The 26,468-nt window shown below is 37.9% G+C and overlaps 1 protein-coding gene across 1 annotated transcript in view; it reads right to left on the bottom strand.

Moving 5' to 3' along the window:
• FRK (fyn related Src family tyrosine kinase) overlaps positions 1-26,468 on the bottom strand; it is a 93,530-nt gene that overhangs the window by 11,795 nt on the left and 55,267 nt on the right. The window contains exons 2-4 of the mRNA XM_060114536.1: positions 26,126-26,247; positions 4,220-4,383; positions 2,361-2,529 (exon numbers count right to left, since the gene is read on the bottom strand). Of these exons, the coding sequence (XP_059970519.1) occupies positions 2,361-2,529; positions 4,220-4,383; positions 26,126-26,247 (455 nt within the window). The remainder of the gene's footprint in view (positions 1-2,360; positions 2,530-4,219; positions 4,384-26,125; positions 26,248-26,468) is intronic.

The raw sequence follows: 26,468 nt of genomic DNA, 5'->3' as shown, positions 1-26,468 counted from the left end.
TGCATCAGGGCTGTACAGCTTATGTATTATGACCTGTAGGTGAAGAGAGGTTGATTCAGGTCCATGTGAAAAATGAAGGAAAAAGGAAACACTGATGGTCTAACTGACAAAACAAGGCAGGCATCTTAGGAACACAAAGAGAAGACATTCTATTAACATGAACACTGGAAGACACTGAATGTTTAATTACTGCAGCGAGTTTTTCTGTCCAGGATGCAGAGAAGACTAATAGTTGCCCTGTCCTTGGTACCCACTGTGGGAAGAGCTGGATAACTTTTCTAAAAAGCAATGATATTCTACCATATTTATGTCTTTAATTCTGCAAGGACATATATCCATAGTATAGGCCAAGTAGAAAACATTCAAGGGCCACTCCCAAAACTTAGTGTTTTTTTCCTCCTCTTGAAGCTGATATTCAACATTTTCTCCTGTATTAATATCTCCACAGTTGGTTTTAATAGCCTGACCAAATGTTAAGGGGGATATTGGAGCTTATTTTGAAGACTCATCTACAATTAAATTGCACTTAAATGGCTCAACTCTGACTCACCATGCAAAGTGCCAAGTATCAACAGTTAACATCAAATAAAACCTAAGAGAAAGAAGAATACCTGGAGTTACCTTTCATTAGTCATTTAAAAATCTTTTATTTCTTTTAGGATATGATGTTTCAGAGCCATTGTTGTAACTGAAGGAATACTGTTGTTTCACATCTCAGTATTCACTATGGATAGTGCAAATATCATTTTCACTGATGCTTAAAGAGTCTGTTTCGTTCCTCATTCTCTCATATAGAAGACTTCACAGCTAATATTTGAACCCCAGGCATGGATAAGCTTTGACATTCCAAGCTAACACTCTGACTGTTTATTAATATGCAGTTAGAAAGAGTTACATGTGACCTGCAGATCATTTCACATAAAGCATTTAGGCAATCTATCCTTTGGTATGCCTTTTGAGAGTCTAGAAGTTCACTAGCCAGGCTCGATCAAATCCTAGCTCACTGTGTGATCTTGAACAAGTTACCAAATGTCTCTGAACTTCAGTTTCTTCATCTCTAAAACATGGCTAATAATCCTACTGACATAAAATCATTGTCAGGATAATAGCATTGTCTGGTACATATGTGTTCGATGAGTGTTGACTATATTTGTATTATTATTAATAATAGGCATATTCTTAGGAAAACCAGACAGATCAACTGTAAGCATTTCTTCACAGGCTGAGGGGAAGAGGCAAGGACTTACAGAGGGAGAATAGGGGGAAATGGCCTATTCTGTTCTCCATCAATTTTTGCTGAGCTCCCTCACTTCCATCTCTACCACTGTTCTGCTCCACATAATCAAATAGGATTAAAGTCTTGAATCATTGTGGCAAAATGGAGCTAAGAATAAAAGAGGCATCCAAACCATAATAAAGGACTGCTTTTGGTTATTATAAATAGTTTGGCCTATGGTTAGTTACGGATATAGTAGGATCATTCCCCCACCCCTAAACAATCTGATTGATGAAGTTTCCAGTGATAGCAGCAATTATGATCTCCATTCAGATGATTTATTTACAATATGTTTCTATGTTGATGCTTTGGGTGGCCATCAGATTCATGGAATGCAGGACACTTGAATCATTGCCAAATCACACCATCCGCTAGAGCTGAAACCATGTACGTCAGGAGCCTCTGCAGGGGAAGCCTGCTCAGAGCACTCCTTGGCTATGCTGGTTACAGCTGACAGCTGCATAGCAAAAGAGACCCAATCTCAACTCAGCTAGTAATGCAACATTAAATATTAATTTTTGCCTGTCAAAGCTACTGTGGGAGTTGATTTCAGGCTCGTCTTTATTGCGTGGTAGTCTGCTAAGCAATAAATAGCTGAGAAGATTGATTAATGGCCCCAGTGAAGTGAAGACATTTAAGCAATCACCAAAGCTGTTTGCTGCTATTACACTGTAAATCAATAATAATTATTCCTCTTGGAGAGAAAACTATCATGGCGCTATTTTTTAATATAAGAAATCTGATTTTTTGTTCTCTTTTGACCTCCAAAAGGCCTTCCTTAGAGAGCAGTGTTAGGATGGATAGCTAGCTGCTTCTTTTTTGGAAAAAAAATGATCAGATTGGACAATAAAGTTTAGTCTCAGTTGTTAATAAGATTAGGATTCAAAATCATAATCATACCTGCAGTAATTCTGAAAATCTCAGGTGCTGGGATAGATCATTGTGGTCACTATAGAAAGTGATTATAACATTTGCTTGGTGCCCACACTGGCTGTCCCATGACCTCTTGGGCATTTACAGTGGCAAGTTGAGCTTATAAGTATCAACATATGCCATTTAACCTTTGCCATTCTTGTTCTCGTACCTGGTTTTAATGTTTTTACTGCTACCGGAGTGGTATTGTTCCATAGGCCCTCCCACACTTCGCCGAACTGACCAGATCCTAATCTCTTCATAAGTAGTATGGAGCTTCGGTCAATCTCCCACTGGTCCACGGTTTTATACGACAAATCAAAGGGAGCTGGGACTTGTATCTGCTTCACAGAATAATTAGAATACTGGTAAGAAAAAAGTTATATTCAACAATTTTTTGGTTGAAAATAACAGTCTAGGTACTTTTAAAAAGAGACATCATTTTTAAAAACAAAATATTGTAACTTTTATTCTAATTACTTTTAAATGGAAAGCAATTGTGGTAGAATCTGTATCTTTGCCTCTTCCAGCTGATCTCCCAAATCCTGCTAAGTCAGGCACCTTGCTGTCCATCTGTCCCACATGACACCCAAATACCTCCCTCTCACCTATGTGGTGGGAGTTCTCTTTGCCTCCTTGCCTACATAAATCAAGTTTCAAGGCTAAACTTAAGTTCCATCTCATCCATAATTATCTCCCCAACTCTTTGGCCTATAGCATTTACCATATGTATCACAAAATTTCTCATAATTAATTTCATCTTTTTCAAATTCATTTACTTATTTGTTCACTCATTTACTCATTTATTTAATAAATAAATATTTTTCAAGCACCAACTAGGTTCCATTCTGTAAACAAAATAGGCAAGGTCTCTGCTCTCCTAGAGTGCATAGTCTAGTTTGTCATCTGCCTTTAGAAATGTATCTTATCTCCTCTACTAAGTCATCAGCATCTTGAGTGCACAGAAGGTCACCTATGCTTTGTAAACCCTTTTCCCTACCAGAATTCAACAATATTGGTTAAACTAAAAATTTTTAAGTCATATCTTTGTATCAGTTGAACTATTTCTTAGCATAAGCTTAGATACTCTTGTGAGGTCATTCCTATTCCATCTAAGATGTACATACTTATACCAAAATTGCCTATTCACGTCTCAGGATTTAACTCATAAATTCCCTGCATACGGGACAGAATTCTTCAGCTTCTACTTGTCTGTAGAATTCTAATCAGGCATCACAAGGAAGCTTTCACCAGTCATCCAGGTATAAACCACAGGGTTGGCTATACCACTGACAGTACATGAGACCTGAACTCTGATGCGGAGCTGAGGGCTTGCCCCACTGAGGTGTATGACCACTACTTAGCTTTAAACACATTAAGGTAAAACATGCAAACAACGGAATTTAATGACAGATGTAGATTAATTCTATAAATGTTACCTCCTCCCACCAAACAGCCAGGTCAAACAATCAAACTGTTAGAACAGTTAAATGATATCTATATGCAGACAACCAGATAATGAACCTAGTCATTTCATGTTAATAATCTTGAATACAGATCATCTAAGTAAGAATTGTATTCCATAACTTTTTTCCCCTCCAGCCATATCATTAAATGCTGCAATAACAAGATACCAGATTAGTTTCTTAGTGCAAAGAATGAATATTTTCTGTGTTCAGTGGTTGCTTGAGGTCAGGACTTGGCAAACTTCTTCTGAAAAGACTGAGACGGTAAATATTTTAGGCTTTGTAAGCCATATAGTCTCTGTTTCAACTATTAAACTCTCCCATTATAGCAAAAAAGCAATGACAATCTGTAAATGAATGAGCATGTCTATGCTCCAATAAAGCTTATTTATAAAAATAAGTGTGGGGCCGTATTGGCTCAGGGGCCACAGTTTGCCTATCCATGACTTGGGTATTCAATGACCTTCTTTTTCTGAGCTGACATATCACATGACAAATAACTCCAACACCTGAAGGAAAAAAATTAACTTCAAAAATAAAGGAACACAGTTTGAAAGCATTTCACCTTTAAGCATGGTTTTTCCAGCTGGACACACAGGCCATCGCTTGTCTTGGTGTAGTGACTCACAAATTCATTCAGTGTTGAGAAGGTTCTTTTCTGGGTGAGGAAAAAGCCCCCTTCATCCAGTCTTCTGATTCTGTAGTGTTTCACAACCCCTTCGTCTAAAACTGGAACCCAAAATAAGTCCTTTTAATAAACTTCTTGCCAAAGCAAAGGAGATTTGCTTGTTTTGTGATGATAGTTTCAATGCATGGAATAAAATTTTAACAAATTCTATTTATTTCTCAACTTTGTTTCAGAAAAGACTTCAGGAAGCTTATAAAGGACATACAGCAGACTAAAAAGGAAAAAAGAATGTGGAATCATATTTTAAAGGAAATATAAAAATAAAAGAGTACAGTTAGCACCAAAAATAAACTGTGATTTGAGGCCTAGTATACTTGTTTAAAACAAGCTATAAAATGGACTCTATCATTCTAGCAATATTAAGAAGGAAAGAGTTTCAGAAACCACAGTGTTCATAAGATAAAATCACAAAAGATGTTTAGAAACAGTTCTTTCTGGTACAGAGACAAAGGAGAATTTCCTCCCATGAAATTCTATAACATGGACACTAAAATAAAATAAACAGTGTTCTCAGAAAGCAAAATCTATGTGTAGATATAGATATAACTACAGGTAGAGATGGAAAGAGGGAGAGAGGGAGGAAGGGAGAGAGAGATATTATTGAGCCTTAAAAAAAGAAGGAAATCCTATCATTTGCAACAACATGGATGAACCTTGAGGCTATTGTGCTAAGTGAGATAAGACAGAGGAAGACAAATACTGTGTAGTATCACTTATATGTGGAATCTTTTTTTAAAAAAAATTAAACTCATAGAAACAGAGTAGAAAAATTGTTGCCTGGGAGTGGGGTTGGGGAGAGCAGGATTAGGGAGAAGTTGGTAAAAGGGTAAAACTTCAGCTATAAGATGAGTATGTTCTAAGCATCTAGTATGTAACATGGTGACTAAAGTTGATAACACTGTATGATATAGTTGAAATTTGCTAAGAGAGTAAAACTTACATGGTCTCACCAAAAACAGAGAAATATGTGAGGTGATAGATATGTTAATTAACTCGATGTGGGGAGGGGGAATCCTTTCACAATGTATATATATTTCAAATCATCATGTTGTACATTTTAGATACCTTTTTATTTTATTTGTCAATTATACCTCAATAAAACTGAAAAAAAGCATTTCATCTGCATACAGGAGAATATTTTATTTTCAGTTCTTTATAATAAAATGCAGAGAACAGGCAAACATTTAGCTCCTCCAAAAGTAATATAAGGTTCTTAAATTACAATTTTTTAAGTGTCTGGAACACATCCTTGTACACTCTGATCTGTCAAATTACCATTCCCACTGACTATAACTCTTGGGGCAATGTTAATTGCCTTATATAATCATCACCAAATGGAGGGGCTTTATTAGGATACAGAGCTAAGCTCATTACAGATTCCGTTTATGGATTAAAAGGCTAACAAAAAAATCAAAGAGAGATGTAAACAATATTAGCCCCAATTCATTTCTCCACAAAGTAATAAAAATATTAGAAGTAGAAAGGTAGCTAAGTATAAATTATACCTGCAATTTATATAAATTGTTGGCCTGAAAATTCGTTTGCCATTTATCAAAAAGAAAAGTGCATAAAGTATGACTGAGATGTCTAGCAAGCCAACAGATCTATAATTGGAAATGATGGGAAGCAATAAAAAAATTCTCCTTTTTTAATCAATATGGACCATATCTGGTTCCAAACTGAAGTGGACTACATGGAAATTAAACTCAGGAATTCCCTTTTAATGCATCACAAAAGACTTCATGATTTCTAAGCTAGAAACTAAAGTCAATAGACGACTGAAGGGTTAAAATACTCTTTGTGATTTTCTTAATAAGGGATGCAAATCCCAATGATTGATATGGCTTTGGCAATTGCCACTGATCATAAAGAAAGCCTAAATAAATGTTTGCCAACTATTTGTAGATAAAGGTTTAAACTCTCAACTGTAAAAACCAATACTTTCAGTACATCTAGAGTTGTCAAGCACAATAAAGGTAATTTTGTTTAATAGAAAAAAGCTATAGACAGGAAGATGGGAGACCCAGGTTACAATTTAACTAGTATGTGACCAAAACATGGCAATGTCACTGGGCCTCCATTTCTTCATCATTAAAAGAGCAGGCTTTAAGAAAACTCCAAATTTCCAAATGTTTCCACTCTAATATTCCAACATTTCTAATGGCTGTTGCTTTCTCTCTCTGAATTCTCATTTATTTCTGTAGTGCTTTCAGAAAACTACAAATTGTGAAAACTACACATTACCAAAAAAAAAAAGTAATTCTCACCTTGGAGCCTTGAACACCACTTGAATGCTTTTTCTATGAATTTTCTAGTAGCCAGCCCCTCTTCAGGTCTCAATTTAAATCCTCAGAACCAGCCTTCCCCATCACCCTGTTGCATGTACTCCTCCCAGCTCCCTTCTATCACATTACCCAGTTTAATTGTGATGGTGGATTTATCTCAGTGGAGGCAGCTCTGTGAAGGGCAGGGACTCTGTGTCTTGAACTAATACCTACTCAGAGCCTGACACAGAGTAACAACTAACATAAACATCGGCTAGATGTCACTAACTCTTGGATTTGAAGAGAAATGTAAGCTTCTGCAATGTCTACTGCAAAATTAAACAGGTAATTATACAAATACTTTTAAGTCAAGTCTTCCCTGGAATTTTATTTTTAAATAGAGGAAAACAAACTTAGTCCCAGCATATAAATACTATTAGAGGACAGTCATTCATGTTTATATCTAATTATTTGAGCATTGCAACATAACACAGGAATAAGTACTCCATCTCTGACCAGCATCATAGATTACTTATATGCAGTTCATTTAAGTTTTCAGACTAGCCCAGTCTGAAATATATATATATATATATATATAATTTTAAAATTAGATCACAGAAGCTACATCAAAGAAATTCAATACACCGTAGTCAGGATGAAGGCACTTTTAATATTCCTGAGTAATCAAATCCAAAATAAGTGGGTTTTTTTAAGTGATTTTAATTTGTTAGTAGTGAGTCCACACATTTGCAAACTGTCATTCTTAATAAAGATTGAATTCAGAAGGTCTCAGAACTAAGGAGAAATGAATTTTCTATTCCTTTTCTGGTTTGCTTTGATCTTTATTATTGAACCAAACCTATTCCAAATTCTACAGGCTATAAGTGAATGATAATGCTTGTGCCATTCTTATTGTGAATTACTATGAGTTCAGATTAGTTAAGCATTTTAGTAGTTTAACTGCAAAACATGTAAACATTATATAAAATATAACAGAATCATCCATCAACAAACTCAGTAGCATCACAATTGAATGAATTGAGGTACTAAAAGCCAGGCATCCTGAGTTTACATCTTGACTCTCATTTATGCTGTTTGACCTAGGGGAAAATGTTTCACCTGTCAACTGCTTAATCTACCAGAACATGTCCAAGAATTAGGATATATTGCAGAGATGCAGGTAAGTATGTATGAGGAGTACAATAAAGGTTTGTTGAACATTGAAAGAATTCAGCTATTTCTGCCCATGACCTGATTATTTGGCCACCTTCACATCCAGGGTAACTGATTCTGCAGGAACGCATGTGATATAGATGGAGTCTTATGATTTCAGTCCTAAATGCCAGGCCCAAATGAATTTAGAAGGAGTTGGTGGCAGACACAGAAGCCCAGCTTTCTCCTAATGGTGAGATCTTATCGTATAGTCTCTGATGATAGAAAAGAGTTTGTCTACTACTGCACAAAGGTGTGAGATTTCATCAAAAAACACTTTCAAAGAGTTTTTATCCTCAATTTACCACATGACTAACACATTATTCAGAACATAGTACATAATTATAATATTCCAAAATTAAGTTTTTAAAAGACAGAACCCCCAGAAATTAACTAAAGTTAATTTTAGTACAATATAAACATTAAGTTAGGGGCTATGTCTGCAAAACGTGAGACAATCTATTAGGCTTAGTGAAAAATATCAGTATAACAAGTAGTTTGGCATTTTACAGATAAACAAATGATTGAGCAGATTTTCATTTTTCAGCTAGTCTTCTGGCATCATCTGGGCAAAGCCTTATTCTTACTGACTGAAAATAATCTGTTCCCATACTGGGTAAAACAATATGACTTAGATGATTAAGCAAAGGATTGAAAATCAAGAACTCACTGCCCTAATCTAATTCTCCCAGTGATTTGTTCTTTGACCTTTGGCAAGGAATTTCATTTCAGTTTCCTTATCTAGAAAATGAAAATAATGATCTTATCTATATACTCTCACGGGGTAGTTTGAGTGTCTTTATTCACAAAGGATGATAGACATTTCTAAATGTGCAATGTGTGAGTACTGTACTAGAATATCAGTATTATCAAATAGCATTGTCAACAAGAGAGCCACTTCCAAAGTAAAAGTTTCCACTCTTTGCACAATAAAGGCTACATGACATAGTGGCTACCAAACATATTAAGTGAAGAAACTGCCATTAATTCTGTGTGAGAGAACTCCTACACATGTAAACTCCTGTTTATTTGATTTCTCTTTGGAAGGGTGGTTTGTACTTTTCAAAACTATTATAATCATGATAACACCTCCTATACCATTGCTTTAGAAATCATGTGAAGATAGTTCTACACCAGTAAGTAAATAGCATTAAATTGAGTTAGTACAGTGTATCCCCCATTAAAACAGAATCTAACACACACACCCATTTTACACTGTGTTTTGTTCTACAGCAAACAGAATAGAATTCCTGTATGAGTAGTTTTGAAAGAAGAAATTACCCCTGTCTCAAAATATTAAAGTGGTATCATGTAGAAGACTTGTTCTTTTCTGATGAAAAAAAATCCACTAAACCAAAAGGAACAAACAGATTTGACTCTCTTCATGCATAAAACTCAACTACTGGGTCCCCAAGGTCACCTGTCTCCCAGCCAGGCATATTCAGTGTTCTGTGGACATCAGTCAGTAAGTTTGACTACTAAACTGCTAGGTTAAGTGAAGACTCATTAAGAGAATGTCTACATTAGGTGACTCAAAAAACTTAAAAAATCGGGCTTCCCTGGTGGCGCAGTGGTTGAGAGTCCGCCTGCCGATGCAGGGGACTAGGGTTCGTGCCCCGATCCCGGAAGATCCCACATGCCGCGGAGCGGCTGGGCCCGCGAGCCATGGCCGCGGAGCCTGTGTGTCCGGAGCCTGTGCTCCGCAACGGGAGAGGCCACAGCAGTGAGAGGCCCGCGTACAGCAAAAAAAAAAAAAAAAAAAAAAAAAAAAAAAAAACTTAAAAAATCTATTTGAAGATATATCTGATAGCTCTCATGTCCTGAGGGCTTCAGCATTGTTACTGGTCCAATAGACCAGCTGAGGTACTTTTATAGTCAAAGACAACATAATCAACTACCCTTACGTGCAAAAATCAACTATCTCTTCCATATTACATAGCATGGAAATCCATGAGCCTGAACCACATATCTGTCCAAATACTTAGGATATTTTTGAGAAAACTGTTGGTCTTATCCTCAAGACCCCTATGGTCTAACTCCTTATTAAAACAGGCCAATCCCCAATCAAAGCTGGCTCTTAAATTTTCAGAACAAAATGTCAGTTTTGCTGTTTATACATATGATATCTTATGAAGATGAGCATCACTTTAATTAATACACAATTATAACATTCAATATTTTGTCATATAATTTAATTAAAAAGCATCTACCACAGTTTTACATGAAAATAGCATTTGCAGCAATTAATATTGCACAGAAAGTCTCTGGAAAACAACTTGACTCTTTATTCCTCTTGGGACTCTTAACTTCTCATTCAGCATTATATCTGCTATAAATCATCAGGAATTTACATCCATGGATTATATTATCTCAGTTTCCTACAGAAAGTCTTTCACTGGATTAAGATTTAATGTGACATGAAAGCCAGTGCTTCTACTTTTCAAAACTTACCCTAAGGAAATAATCCAAGTATTTGCATGCATTCATTTAGTTATATATTTGCTTTGTTCCAGAAAGATCCAAAGGCTTGCATAAATTATCAAAATAAAATGAAATTTAAGATAAGTGGACAAAAAGGAAAGGAAAGGACAATGACTCCAGGAACAAGGCTGGTAAGCTTTATGTAAGGTATTCTTTAGATTTCCGTCCATGTTTGCTAGATGTGGGCCAATTTTTGACAGCTCAAAACCATGAGAGAAACTCATTCAGTTACCTGATTCCCTGAATAAAATATTAATAAACTGTTACTCAAAAAAAAAAAAACACAAAACACTATTGCTGGTACTGAAATGAGAAACTTTTCACATAGGTCTTCATAAAACACACACACACAGAGAAAAATATAATGAGCAATATCATCATCAAGATTCTTAATAGTAGGGCTTCCCTGGTGGCGCAGTGGTTGAGAGTCCGCCTGCCGATGCAGGGGACACGGGTTCGTGCCCTGGTCCAGGAAGATCCCACATGCCGCAGAGCAGCTGGGCCCGTGAGCCATGGCCACTGAGCCTGCACATCCTGAGCCTGTGCTCCGCAATGGGAGAGGCCACAACAGTGAGAGGCCCGCGTACCGCAAAAAAAAAAAAAAAAAAAAAAAAGAATATTAAGTATCATTATAGTCAGTGTCTTGAGAAGTATATGTGGACATTGTCTTAGGAAGTTAAATCTTATGTGGCCTCTCTAAAAAAGTGGGAAGCATTATGTATATATTTTTATTTTAAATTCACTATACCTTCATTACAGTTGGTTTGGAAAAACAAGAGTGAGTAAAATACTCACATATCTGCCAATCTAACTCAGGTGTTACCATGTTGGCAAATTGAATCATCTTGGGCCTCATGCGATTATGGTTTTCACAAGGAACCTCAGCTGGGTTCCTTCAGCAGGAAAAGGCTCCAGGATGTGTGAGCAGCCAGATGTATCCTCATGTTTAAAATAATACTATTCTCTTAATTTTGTATCCCAGTTATTTCACTTAACACATTTTATTTCACTTAACACATTATCTATTTTTTTCTTGTTACTACATAATTTTTATGATTATAATATTAACTCTTAATTTTCAGATTTGCTGCAATTTTCCAGTCATTTAATGCTGTAAAAATGCTGCAGTGAACATTCTTATACATATCGCTTTCCCTGTTTTGGCTGATGAACAGTAATGAACAGCCCCGGGCTCCACACGCGCAGGCCCAGCGGCCATGGCTCACGGGCCCAGCCACTCCGCGGCATGTGGGATCCTCCCGGACCGGGGCACGAAGCTGTGATCCCTGCATCGGCAGGAGGACTCTCAAACACTGCGCCACCAGGGAAGCCCCTTGATATTCTTTATATAAAGACCCCCATGAACTCATTTCTCTTTGAACTTCACGCTTAAGATATAATGCATCTCTTCTTACGTAACCCAGTGAGAAGCACAATATGGTTCCCTTTCTGCCTTAACTGCCAGAGAACTCCCAGCTAAACTGATTTCTAAACTGTGATACTTATCTCCCATTTGAGGCTCAGCAAGATCTATTTCTCTGTTCTTTTTCATTGATTTGCCTTTTTTATGTTTAGCTGTATTTTGCACGTTGTTTCAGCAATGTAAGCCAACTTAAATCCTTTCGTAGAAGTAAACAAACACATTCACAAATGAAGTGATAAATAATCAAATAAAATGGCACATCTACTAAACATAAGAAAGAATTTCTCATGAAATTAACTGTCCAACACCAGAATAGGCTGGTTCTCTGGGGTTTCTGTTCATGGGAGGTTTGATGCTCCCCTTAGAAGTTTCAAATTATAAGAGATCTCAGAAAGGCCAATATGAGACTAGACAGTTTTTGCAAATCCTACTATTCTATCAACGAAAGGAGAATATGATATATGAATGACAAGAAATTTTAAAGATGATTTAGTCTAAATTCCTCTTTTACTGATGAGCCTAGAGTTTCAAAATAAACTACTATTTGTTCGCAGGGTTGGAATCCAAGTCTAGTCATCTAGGGTGTCCTGTGAATGACAGTAGAAATAGTAGAAACCTTTAACTGTTTATTTCTTGTTTCCTGTTTTGTTTAGTTGTTTTTTATTTTTTCAAGTAATAATTTACTAATTTCTCAGGAGAATGTTTTAGGACTTTTAGAATGCCATCTTTCAAACTCTCCCCAAACTCTTGGGAAGCCTTTTCTATTATGAAGGAGAACTCAGTCCCTGAATCTCTCTTCTTCTCTGAACCCCATTTCGGTAATGAGGAGACATGCTAAACAGAGTGAACATGAAAGTCCTGGAGATATGTAATGGATGATAATTGAAATACCTTGAAATCAATTTTTATCTTCTTGTGAAAATACAAAGGACCTTCTTGTGTATTAGCTAATTGATTTTCACAGCAGAATACTGTCTCCTTCCATTTTTTCATTGCTTTTACATATGCAAGACAACTTTTGGTAACTTGCTCATTATTCCTTCGCGTTTCCAAAAGCAGAGAGCTCTCATTCTTGGAAATTGCTTCATATTAAATGAGGACCCTTGATATAAGATACATTCCTGCTATTTATTTCAGACAAGTATTAGGCAAAGTTTACACAAGTCTGTTTAGATTTGGTTTCATTTGTCATAACTTCCAGCCAGCACAGTTCAGGCAGGTCATGTTCAGGTAACACTTCATATAAAGACAAACCATCTCCTAGTTACAGGCTACACTTTGAAGGCTGGCCAACCATCTTCCTAATGACTCTCATTAGTTCAGGGGTGAACCAGGTAAACAACCGTGGGTACTCAGGATGATTCACCACTACCCCAGAAAAACAGTTCAAAGTACACGTTCCAATGCAAGGTGGGCCAACACCTCCATCTTTCTGTGCAAAAGGTAGTACTCTTGACGCATAAACATAAAAGCAATTGGATTTTTATTGAGCACCTGCCTTAAGCAAGCACTGTGCTAAGTGCTTTTTCATGAAGTATTTTATTTAATTCTCATACCAACCCTAAGGGATATGGATATTATTTTCATCATTTTACAGAGGAGAAACTAAAGTCGAGGGAGATTAAGTACTTTTCCCCTGGATACAAAGCAGGTAAATATTCATTCTGTGAGTCAAAACCAGGGAACAAGACTCTGAATCCCACACCACACTCTTTTTTTTTTTTTTTTTTTTTTTTTTTTTTTTTTGCGGTATGCGGGCCTCTCACTGTTGTGGCCTCTTCCGTTGCGGAGCACAGGCTCCGGACGCGCAGGCTCAGCGGACATGGCTCACGGGCCCAGCCGCTCCGTGGCATGTGGGATCTTCTTGGACTGGGGCATGAACCCGTGTCCCCTGCATCGGCAGGCGGACTCTCAACCACTGCACCACCAGGGAAGCCCCCACACCACACTCTTAATCCCTCCACCAACTGTCTCCTTCTACTGCCAAACAGCAAGTATTTTTAGGCACCTCTCACAAGACACTGCTCACAGCTCCGGGAGCAAGGAGGCTTATTGGTACTATTTAATCTTGAGATGAGGATAATGCTGCTGAGAAGGTCTATTTCTGCAACTGACACCTTTAAAGGGAAACACAGGTTGAACATTCCTCCATCTAACACAGTGATTCTACTTTTATTCTTACTGGTTCTCAGGCTTCTCTGCCTCCATCTTCTTCTATATTGGTTCTCACCTGGGCCACCATATCAGCTCTCACAACCATTCTTAGTAATATTGCAGACATTTGGCTTCTGATGACTATACTGAATGTGTAATGACTCCCCAGTCTCTCTCTGCTAAGCTGCTCACTCAACTTCCTTGCCAGCACCTCAAATGTACCAAGTCAAAATCTTAATTCACATTATCTTATTCCCTAAGTTTCCTCCCCAGCTTGAATATTCTATCTCAGTGAATGGCACTGCCATCCTGAAACCCAGACAGTAAAGCTAGAGATTTGAGGGTCATGCCTCTCTCTGATGAGCATGAGAGAGAATTCCTCTGTCTCCCTGATTTCTCATCTCTGACCGAGCATTATGTCCTGTCAGCCTGTCAGTACTCTCCACTGCCATCACCTTGTGGCGTGCCCCTTAAAGTCTCTCTTCTGGACCACTGCAGTAAGCTCATATACTGTTTTCCCTGTGTCCTGCATCACTGTCCAGCTTCCACAGTCTCCAGAGTCATCTTCTAAAACACAATCTGAATTTGTTATTCTCCTTTCTAAAGCTCTTCAAGTGCACCCCATTGCCTAAAGTTCACACGCCTTAACGGAATTCTCTCCTGCACCCTACCCTCAAGGTTTAAACACTTATCTGTAGTTTCCTGAATGCACCATGGTGTTTTCTGTTTCTGTGCATTTGCACAGACTATTTACTCCAACTACGATGTCACTCTATTTATGTGCTATAGACAAGTTCATTTTTCAAGGCCCATTTCAGGCGTCTCCTCCTCGATTAAGCCCCTGGACTCAAGCAAGCAGAGCAGCTCACTTGGCCCTTCATATCCCACTGCACATTGACTTCTGCTATTGAATTCATTCACAGTATTGCTCCTGTAATTTATACTGTACCTCTCCTACTGGATTTTGAGCCCTGTGACTGCATTTACTTATATGAGACATGAGGTCAGTGAATCATTCTCTCTTGGTCTTTGCAATGGCTTGCAATAGGTGAAGCATCATTCCCCATCACATTAACTTAGGATGCAGCTTTGTGACTTGCTTTGGAATGCGGGCAAACACAATATATGGCACATCCTAACAGAAGCTTTAAAGAATCTGAACAGTATGTCCTCCCCTTCCCCCCTTGCCCTTCAAAGGAGAGTGCCATACCCAGGCTGCAGAGTTTATTACTGTTTAATGGGAGAATCCAACTGACACTCTGATGACCTCATCTTCCAACCAAGATAATCTTAGCATAATATTCTGCTTCCAGATTTCTCTCAAATTTCCAATGTAGGAAAGCAATCCTCATTTCTACTCCAACCCATCATTAGTCTGTATAGAAAATTAAAGTGTGGGACTTCTCTGGTCGCGCAGTGGGTAAGAATCTGCCTGCCAATGTAGGGGACACAGGTTCAATCCCTGGTCCAGGAAGATCCCACATGTCACAGAGCAACTAAGCCTGTGCACCACAACTACTGAGCCTGCGCTCTAGAGCCCATGAACCACAACTACTGAGCCCAAGCGCCACAACTACTGAAGCCCGTACACCTAGAGCCCGTGCTCCGCAACAAGAGAAGCCACCAAAATGAGAAGCCTGTGCACCTCAACAAAGAGTAGCCCCCACTCGTCGCAAGTAGAGAAAGCCCGTGCGCAGCAACAAAGACCCAATGCAGCCAAAAAATAAACAAAAATTTTTAAAAAAGAAAGAAAATCAAAATGCTTTCCTTGATTTCCACTATTTGCTTAGTCTTGTAAAAACCAGAGTAACACAACAAATAAGTAGATATCTTTCCTAAACGAGTGTGTCTTTTCTATTTAGTTGGCATCTCCCCTCCACTGCCAACTAGAATATACACTTCATGAGGTCAGGGATGGTCTTGTTTACCACCGTAGCCCAGCCTTCTGAATACCAACTGCACATAGTATGCATTAAATAAGTATCTGATGAATGAATGAGTGAATCCCAAGTTCTTTAAGGCCTGGATCATCATTTTGTTCAGGATTATACACATAAGAGATATACAGAAAATGATGCTTACTAAAATTATATGAAAATAGGAAAATAATTTTTGCTTCTTTTATGTTTTTGCTTCCTGCATATTTTATTTCTAGCAAAACATTTTTAAAAGCATCTGCAGGTGAAAGGGAGATAGCTAAGAGAGAGGATTTAAGGAAAGTCCCTGCCCTGGTGAAACAAATAAGGAAATAAATTTAGTCTCTGTCATGCATAGGCTTTTAAGACAACAGAATACTTTCTTAAATTGTAATCCCTGTGCCAAAGCGCCTAATAGCTTAATGCAAAGCACGTTTCTAAAATGCATTAGAAATGACTTCATGATAGATGCAATGCTGACAAATAGAAAGTAGCTACTATACATATATCATTTTAATACACTGTTTAAAATTAGAGCCTCTCTTTTATTAAATTGGACTGTATTTATTTCATTCACTTTTTACATTATGAACACATCTTATGTAACTTTCATTACAAAGAAACTAGATACCTGAATCATTAAGAAAAATGTAAACCCTGGTCAATTTTTTGACATTCAATTTTGACATTTTTGACATTAATAAAGGAAGATTACTGCCAGTCGGGTGTTTTTAATATTTATAGTACAAGTTGCTAGAGGTATTTTAAAATTATAAACTTCTTTTCAACTAAAATCAGATATTCTTCCCTTTCCTATAAATTAATGGGTCATGAAAACAATCTAAACTACTGTTTCCATGATGGCATGCAATTTCTTGACATGCCACAAGAGGGGGCACATTTTGACTGAAAGCCCTCAGTAGCTGCAGTTGTAAAGAGTGGGGAGCAGAAAGCAGAAGCCAGTATGGTGTTTTGGTTTTAAAATAAAGGTACACATATAGCATTCAGCATTGCAGACAATGTCCCTGTTTGTATAAACACCATGTGAAATATTCTGGTTAAGCTTAATTTTACAATTTTTTTCAATTACACATATTTGCCACTTAGAGTAACAAAAAGAAATTGCTTAGATACTTTAAGAATCAGGTAACCTTGAAGTGTAAACGTCTATTTAGCTATTATTTCACTGAAGTATAAAATGGACTAAATTGCTCAAGCCTGGCGGTAAGGAGGAGTAATTGGAAGGCCTGCTGGTCTCTGACTTTCTGTTCAACCCAAAGTTCAGCACCATGCCTCAAATGTTCTTCCTTATCTATACCTCCTTTTGTATTCCACTGCTCAACTCTGCTTTTAATCCTTCCCCCTTTTCCCAGTTTGAGATCATTAAATTTATATATTATCAAAGCCCAAGATCCAGAGAGAACTGGTCGGGCACCTCAGGTCTGGTAATGTCTTGCTATCCAAAAATATAACCCATATTGAATTTATCATGATCGCATTTATAATACATACAATCTAGCACCCTGTTAGTTATTAAAGCATGCTGATGGCAATGGATGAACAATTTACAGATCTCCATTTTATTTTTTAAAGGGTTCAAAAGTGCATCACAGAAAATGATTTATTTTTAATCTAAGGAGCATCACCTGATTTTTCAAAGGAAGAAAGATTCTTAAGAATGAACATTATCTAAAGAGAAAAATAAGTTTTATGCATGCTATTGTCCATTTACTCTTACTCATGATTTGGTATAGTGTTGACTGTTGTCTCATGTCCCTGTAATGCCCTCCTTTTTTTAATCCCTTTCAGAAAATAACGGTTCTCTTTTCAGAATTCTTAAAGCACTTTGCATATTAGTGCTTTATATGCATAATAATCAAGTGAATGTTATAGTGTGAACTGCTTAGTTGTTTACACAATTATGTCATATAGTAAACACAAATGAAAGTTCTATGATGAACGGGTGAATGAATGAATCAATGAATACATGAATGGTTAAAAAATAATTCAAAATATTCTTGCCAATATTTTTGAAAATTGAGTTTTTATATACAGAACCAAATGCAATGCATAATCCTTTATTGCATCAAAAAGCAAATAAATAAACAAAGGGCTAGCAAGGACATTTGGAGACATTTGAGTATGTACTCTATGGTAGATAATATTATTGCATTAGTGTGAAAATTTGGGGGGTTAATAATGGGGTTATAATAATGTAAGAGAGGGTCCTTATTCCTGGGACATACATACTAATACTAAAGCTTTTAAAGGTGAAGTGACATAATACCTGCAACTTACATATATGTTACATATATGAGACATATATAGATATGTGAATGATGGAAAGTAAATGTCACCACGTGTTAACAATTGATGAATTTAGGTGAAAGGACATAGTTATCTTTTCAACTTTATCAATAAAGTTAGGGAGAAAAAAAGACTCTATATGTTTATATTGAGTTTTGGTATTTAGTGGTGTGGAGTTGTTTTGCAGTGTTTTTTTTTTTTTTCCTGGATGCTCAGAGAATTTTTCCTTTATACCTGATATTAAAGTACTTTGAAAAGATACCCTAGGTATGTATCTTCTCATTTATGCTACTTAGAACAAGTAGGAGTACTTTTAATCTACAAGCACAGATTTTTTTTTAACTCAGGAAAGTTTTCTTCTACTACATATTTAGCTGTTGCTTCCATTTAATTATTCTACTACATGTCAAAGAAATGTCTGTTTGTGCATGATCTACCCTTACATATTTTCATTGATTTCTCTCCTCTCTCCAGAGAGCACTTCAAGTCTGCTCTTTACATCCCTAAAGTGACAATTTCTCTGCTTCCTATCTCCCATCTATTGCCTTTTCATGCTCCTTTTGATGCCTAATTTCATAGTTTGTGTTTTCTTGTATTTTATAGTTTCAAAGCAAATGCTTTCAATTTTTTCTTCTGTTTCTTTTAGTGAATATGTCTCAAAAAATGAGTTTTCGGGCTTCCCTGGTGGCGCAGTGGTTGAGAGTCTGCCTGCCGATGCAAGGGACACGGGTTCGTGCCCCAGTCCGGGAAGATCCCACATGGCACAGAGTGGCTGGGCCCGTGAGCCATGGCCGCTGAGCCTGAGCATCCGGAGCCTACGCTCTGCAACGGGAGAGGCCACAACAGTGAGAGGCCCGCGTACAGCAAAAAAAAAAAAAAAAAAAATGAGTTTTCTCTACATCTTCAGGTTATTGTTTATCATCTGTTACACAATTATTTTTTCCCAAATCATGTTTGAGAGAAAAAGAAATGGTTCTATGATCAAGTAATTTGGAAAACTCTGGGTTGAAAAGCTAACTTTCTTGGCTGTAGGACTTCTGAGACTTTAATGTGCTTTTGTTGAGTCAGGGCAGAGAGGATATAATATGAGGTGTTCTTCAAATGTATTTAACTCCTGAACCCTCTGTCCCATGGAATGCTTTTGACTTACCAAAGAATTCCTGTTCTAGAACATAAGTTGGAAAATTTTGTTATTGAGCATCCAGAATCTCATGACTTTTGTTTTTATTATACTCATCCTTGAATGCAAAGAAACTTGATGCTCAGGAAAAAAACATATACAACTGGTCCTCCTCTCCATCCACTTAGATGAGTGTACATTTCCTTCCCTTAGCACACGCACAGCAGGGCTGCTAACACACCAAGCCTCTAAACATACTTCCGATGTCTAGCAAATGTTCAGCTCCTGTGGCTTTGCTGGAGGAAGGGTGGATATTCTCCTACTCACTTGGCATGCCTGCCATAAGAAATAGAATCCATTCCTTTGTAATTGCTATGGACTGAATGTTTGTTTTCCCTTCAAATTCATATGTTGAAGCCCTAATCCCCGATGTGATGGCATTAAGAGGTGGGTCTTTGGGAGGTAATTAAGATGAGGTCATGAGGGTGAAATCCTCATCATGGGATTAGTGCCCTTATAAGAAGAGAAAGAGACCAGAGTGCTCTTTCTCTCTCTCTCTGCCATGTGAGGATACAACAAGAAGGCAGATCAGGAAGAGAGCCCTCACCGATATCAAATCTGCTGGCACCTTGATCTAGGACTTGCAGACTCCAGAACTGTGAGAAATAAATATTTGTTGTTTAAGCCACCCAGTCTGTGATATTTTGTTATAGCAGTCCAAACTAAGGCAGCAATGCTGAGTTGTTTGTTTAACCAGAAGATTGTGTGAAAAACACAATCACAGGAGAGCAGAGTTCTTATTTCCTTCTTTCTTTAGGGTTAACTTCACCTAATTTGCAACACACAGTCATCATCTGTCATCTTCTGCCCTTATAACATTTACTGGATATAGAAAGGTGGGGGGGGGCTATGCACAGATGCCCAGGGAAGACCAAAATCACTAAGTCGGTTCCAAAACAGTGGCTGCCTGGTTTCCTGGTATCTGCATGTCCTGCCTCTCTAAGATAGGGGCACATACTGAGTAGGGGTCAAAGCAGCCTCGCACCTTCTTTATGACTAGCCCTGACCGATGCAAAAGTCAAAGTCTACTCCTATATGTCAGTTCACCTGTATTCACACTGAAGTTAGGAGAATATTTACATAGAGTCTAACAAGTCATTGATTGATAGACTCAGTTTACAGGGCTGCTCTGATTCTGTATCTCTTATGTATATTCTTGAATAGAATGTAGGGGATGCTAACTTAAATGATTGTTAGCTAGCCGCTATCTTCATTTGAAGTACAACATTGGACAAAATGTAAATAAAGGATCAATTTAATTTGTCAGCCAATAAAATGAAAAAAAAAAATAAGAGAATGGAATATATCATGAAGTATGAAAAGGTAGCAATTTCACCAACCTCCACATGACTTATCAACTTCTCATTTATTTAATATCTGGAATTGATTACTATAAAGTTACATTCAAAGGGCAATAATATGCATCAGTTCTTTGTTGTGCTTGCCTCCAAATAGCTCAAACTACTCATACAGAAAAGATATTTTTAATAAACAAAATAAGGTAAGCAGAAGAGAAGAGAAAACTTAGATGAGTCAACATGTGGTGTTCACAGAGAAGCAAAAGAAAAAAAAATGCAAGCACCCTAAATAATACTGCAACTTCTAGAAATGCTAGCCATGGATTTTCAATAAAATAAAAGATTTCTCCATGAGCAGTGCCCTAGAGAAAAAAGTTCTTTGCCTGTGCATCTGTGTGTGTATGTTTGTGTACACACACAAACACAGATATATGTACTATATAATAAAATGTTAATTTAACTTTATAGAGTATTTAAAACATCTGAAATATAATTTATCAGTAGTAACATTAAGAAAAGGCAGCATATACGATAACTGACCCAAAAAGCCACTTGCTATTATAGGCAATGATATTTGCAATTAAGTTGAACACAACTAAATTATGACTTTAATTAAAAGGCATTTTCTAAGATGGCACCAACATGTTTAAAATTCAATACATTTTATATGAGGTACTGGAGTTATTAACAAAAATTTCTTTCTGCATCTTGTGTATTTTTTAAAAAGCAAAACATCATCTCTAACCAATATCAAAATGCTCCCAGAATCCATAGACATTTCACTGCATAATAAATTCGAGGAGCAATTTTTTCCAACCATTTAATACTTGCCCCTCCTTGGGATATACAATTGTATTTACATCCATGGTTAATAGTAATAGAATTCCTGACACACTCTTATGGCCACTATGTCCACATTAATTTTAAATGAAGAATAAATGGAGGCTCAGAGGACTGACAATGAAACACACAGCCTTTTGCCATTGGTCAGCATCAGATTAGAATGAATCAGCAGGTCTTAAAAAAGTTTGGGAGAAATAATGGTATCTCAGTGGCTGCTGGAAAGTGAGTTTGGGTCTGAACCCTGTGCCAGGCGGAGAGAGACAGGGTCACAATGCAAGTGACATCCTTTTCCAATTTTGTCTCCTCTACAAAAGTCTTGTTACTGGGAAACAACTAACCTGTTAAGGTGAGAAATTGTCTTTCTAAAATAAATCTGAAACACAGCAAGGAAGAGGATTATTTGTGATCTTACATGGTCCAGACTTCAGAAGTTTAAGAATATGACAATGGCCTTGCTTATCTTTGCTCTTGGTAGATGACAGGGTAAAGAGGTGTTTGAGCATCTACTGTCTTTACAAACTGTACTAGAAACTATGGAGATAGAGAAGAAGCATGAAACAGAAGAAATAAAAGTATGTTGCTTCGGCTCAAGGACTGTATAACCTAGTTTGAGAAGCATATTTTTACCTACAGTGAAAGAGTTACTCATAAATATAAAAGACTCTTTGAATATGTAAGTTCATCATGAAGGATACACACAAGGTCAACATGAACAGATACACATCTTCCCTAATGAAGCTGCTGTTAATCTCATTACTTTTTGAATTGCCTTCAGAATTAACCTGTAAGGCATGCAGAAATATTTACAAAGTTGCAAGTCCATGGTTTCGCTCGGGTTAATCATCCATATTATTCAGAAAGTGGCTTCAGATAATTCTGGCCACTTCCAAGTATCAAAGTTGCACTTAATGAACATATAGTTGCCCAGCTAAGGCCTTTAACATAAAATGATATCCTTTCTGTAAAGGGAGTTCTACCATTTGTGCAATACTTAGAATAACAGCAGTCTATTCCTCTGAAGTATAAAACATTTATTTGGTTCTAAAATTTCTAGTATATTTATTTTAAAATTAAATTATGTTGCTACAGAGACCTACCTATATTCTCAAGAACGGACTTCATAGCAATCACAAAGTACTATTATAAAAGTCCTGCACGTTCCATGGGACCTACATGTTCACTGTAATGGAGATGTATCACAGTGAGTTCTCAGCTCAAAATCAGCAGACACAAGTCAAAAAAGAGATAATGGCCCCTTGTATGTCCTCCTGCAATTACTTCAAACACCTCTGAACTTAATTCCTTTGGTCCCCTCTTCTCTCTTCCTGTAAGTATCTCCTCCCATGGACCTCATCTTGGCTCAATTGACCACTATCCCCCCATCACTCAAGTCAGAGATCTGCAAGTCATCCTAGATTCTGCATTCTCCCTTATTTTACCCCATTTCTGATCAACTACCAATTCCTGTTGGCTCTATCTTCTAAATATTTCACACCTCCATGCCCTACCCTCTATTTGCCCAAACTGCCCTGGATCAAGCCATCACCTGTGGAGATAAACAAGACTCTCTAGCAAAGAGCCCCAGGAGCTCCTTCTAGATGGCATGGTAATGGGTCCACTGGGCCTGTCCCACCATCGCCCCCTATGGCCAGCAAGAAGGACTGCAGCTGAATTCAACTTCCAACAGGCCCTATGGTTTCCTTTCCTACAAAAGAGAAGCTGCAATTTCGCATGGTGCCCAAGTCCAGAGGTGCTGGGCTTTTCAAACCACCCTGCAAATAGTTGATGTCCAAACTCACTTTTTAGCACCAAAGCAAAGACTGCTATTGAGAGTCCTAAGGCCATTCCCACACTTGCCCCATAAAAAAAGGAGAGCAACAGAGGGGCCGTGAGGCATCTGCGGACAGAGGAGCATTAGTGCAGCCAGCTGAGTGTAGGTTCCCTGGCCCTACTCCGCGGAATGCTAACTGACTCTTCTGTCTCACACCTGTGATCTCAGACAACAGCAAGTGATGCCTCTGTGTTTGCCCCGTCACTCCTCCCCAGACTATTATCTATAAATCTTTCAACCGTTCTGTTCTCCACTCTGTCATCAAAGGTCAGACCGAGTCACTTTCTGCCTAAAACTTCCCTGTATATTTGGACCTGTAGAAAAAGCTCCAAATTCCTCAGCATGGTATACAAGGCCCTGAACAGTCTAGTTCCAACTTTCCTTTCCAGGCTCATTTTTGGCCATTCCTCCTCTCCTCCACCTCTGCTCCCCATCTACACATACGCGCGCGCACACACACACACACCCCTGCACTGGCCTCCCCACTCCCTACCCTCCACTCTGTGCATTTGCCTTGCCGGGAATAACCCTTCCCATGCGGCTACCTTGTGACTCAAACTGCACACAAGTGCCACCTCCTCTGTGAAACCTTCCTAACTCTCTCTGAGACTTGGCCCCTGCCTCCTCTTGTCTCACCAGACAGCTGTGTTATCACCTTCCTGGAGACTGGGCCAGGGACTGTGCCTCACATTCCTTGCTGCCCTTAGACCTAGCAAAAGCCTGGCACAGACTAGGCACTCAAATATTTGTTCAAGAAATAGACAGTGTATAAATAAATGATATCAGCTACTAGATGCATCACCCTGAACACTGCTGATGAGCTTTTTTGCCTCATGTCCTCTGTCATTTTTCAACTATCTTCAATCGATTATCATTCGCTCTTAAAAAGCTTTCGCTGAGGATGAATCTGGAATTCCCTCTACTACTCTAGAGATTTTCCTATGCAGAGCTGCCTAAAGTAAAATTACAATGTGCAATGCAAAATCCTTTCTGAAAAAACTCGCCTGAAATTCAGTTTTATCCCTCAAGGTGTATTTTTCCGAAAGTGTACTTTAAGCAATAATATAAATGCTCATGGAATGCCAAACATCAAATTTATATTAATGGCAATAACAATAATAATTTCCTTTAAAGTAAATGATTGAAGTCAAGAAATAGCCAAACCAGTTGACATGCAGTCAGAATTTTATATTTTTCATCAGAAAAACAATTCTCTACCAATGACAAATAACAGTAAGGCCCCTAAAACTACCTGTCATGAACCTAATGAAGACGGATTCTCTGGCTACCACGTATAATACGTAACATCCAAAAGCACTGCTGTAATTCACAGCTAATTAGTGTCTTGCCGTTATGAGAGGTGTCATAGCCCTAACTCTCTCCCCAGCTCTCTACTCAGACCTCACAAGAGCTGACAGCCATGCAAGGATCACAACAAGCCAATTAGCACCCCCCCCAACCTTGGGCTGCTGTTTCTCAGCAGCCTGCCGCAGTATCAATAAATCATGCCCCCTCGTGAAGCATTTCTCTGACAGCTGCGAGCCATTGTCGCCTGAGGAATAAAGACAATACTTCTAAGGAAAACTCATGTGGGAAAGACCGAGATAGAAAAGGGATATTATTTGCCTTCCTTTAGCAGCATAACTGTCAGCAAAATTGAAGACCATCAATTCAGACTGATTAGGAGACAACTGCCCTGAGAAATAAATCTATGACTGGTATACCTGAAGATCCTTAGTGGTAATCAACAGTCAGCAATTGGGTTGTTCACTTGTTTGTTCGTTTTAATGTAGATTATATTGAAGACCCTTTTCTTTCCATTTTTCTCCTGTATAGCCCTCCTTCTGGCTAATAAGAAAATTATCCTTTCAGTAGACATAATGGTCTGCATTTACTTTGTCCCCTAGTGAATACACAGCCATCAGATAATTTGTTTGAAAGACTCTAAATGGTTTGACTTCATTGAAAAGGAATCTATAATGTTACGCTAGTCTCCAAGTAGGGCCTACAAAGCTTCCTAAACCCATAAGCAAGCATTACAGTATTCTCAGCACATAACAGCCAATATCCTTGTAATTTTGTCCTAAGCCTGTAAAGCTGTTTTGCTCCATAATATTCTACTGAGAAAGTGTTCAGAATAGTCACTGTAGCTTGGGAATTATTCAAAGATATGACTCAGTTAATTCTACTTTTTCTTTGTTTTCCTCATGGAAATATTCTACTTCTATATTTTTAATGCTAGAATCTAAAACATTTAATCTAGCTTTTGGCTAACTAATGACTACCTAATATATAAGCACCTGTAACACTTAAAGATAATTCTCAGGTCTCCTGTGCTTTTTCTTTCCTAGGGTATTGTAAAGTAAACATGCACTTGACTCTCAGCTGGAAAACTACATTTGACCGAATGTTACATGTCATTGGTTAAATAAGCACATTTGCATTCAGCATTTCAATTCATTTTCTATTTACCAGGCAAAGACAAATGAAATGCAAAAAGAAAAAAAAAAAAAGGTATTATGGCAAGATCAATTTTGACAACAGTTTGGATTTTGCTTCTTGCTTATCATTTCCCTAAACGGATAGGCTCCTAGATAATGCAAAAGTGAGAAAACACAGGCAGATCTATATATTTTTCATCTCATACCTAGAGTGTGTGTATTTGAAACATTTATAGTCACATCTAGCCACAGACAGAAATTGTTTTGCTAATTTTTATATTACTCTTGAGTAGTTCAATAGATTTAATTTTGGTACTGTTGTGAAGATAACAGATAAGTCAAATTTAAAATTAACATGTCCATGTTCACACAGAAGGTTCATGACTACAGACTCTCAAATCCACATTTAAATCACACAGGACAATGCCCATACCTGAAAGGGAGAAGTTGCCTTTCTGACTTTCACTTTCTCTGATTAGAAAAGCACCTGTCTGATTTTCTGAATATAATAGTTGTTTTTCAGCATCTGCCCTCTTGATTGCTCCAAAGAACCACCTAAAAAAGAGAGAGATATAAACATTAATTAACCAGTCAACATTCTTTTTTTTTTTTCTTTTTTTTTGCGGTACGCCTCACTGTTGTGGCCTCTCCCGTTGCGGAGCCGGACGCGCAGGCTCAGCCTGAGCGGCATGTGGGATCTTCCCGGACCAGGGCACGAACCCATGTCCCCTGCACCGGCAGGCGGACTCTCAACCACTGCGCCACCAGGGAAGCCC

This window comes from Mesoplodon densirostris, chromosome 12, assembly GCF_025265405.1.
Source record: "Mesoplodon densirostris isolate mMesDen1 chromosome 12, mMesDen1 primary haplotype, whole genome shotgun sequence".
In the NCBI taxonomy this organism is placed as follows: Eukaryota; Metazoa; Chordata; class Mammalia; order Artiodactyla; family Ziphiidae; genus Mesoplodon; species Mesoplodon densirostris.
The sequence above is the reverse complement of the archived record's forward strand: the minus strand, read 5'-3'. Positions and strand labels throughout refer to the sequence as shown.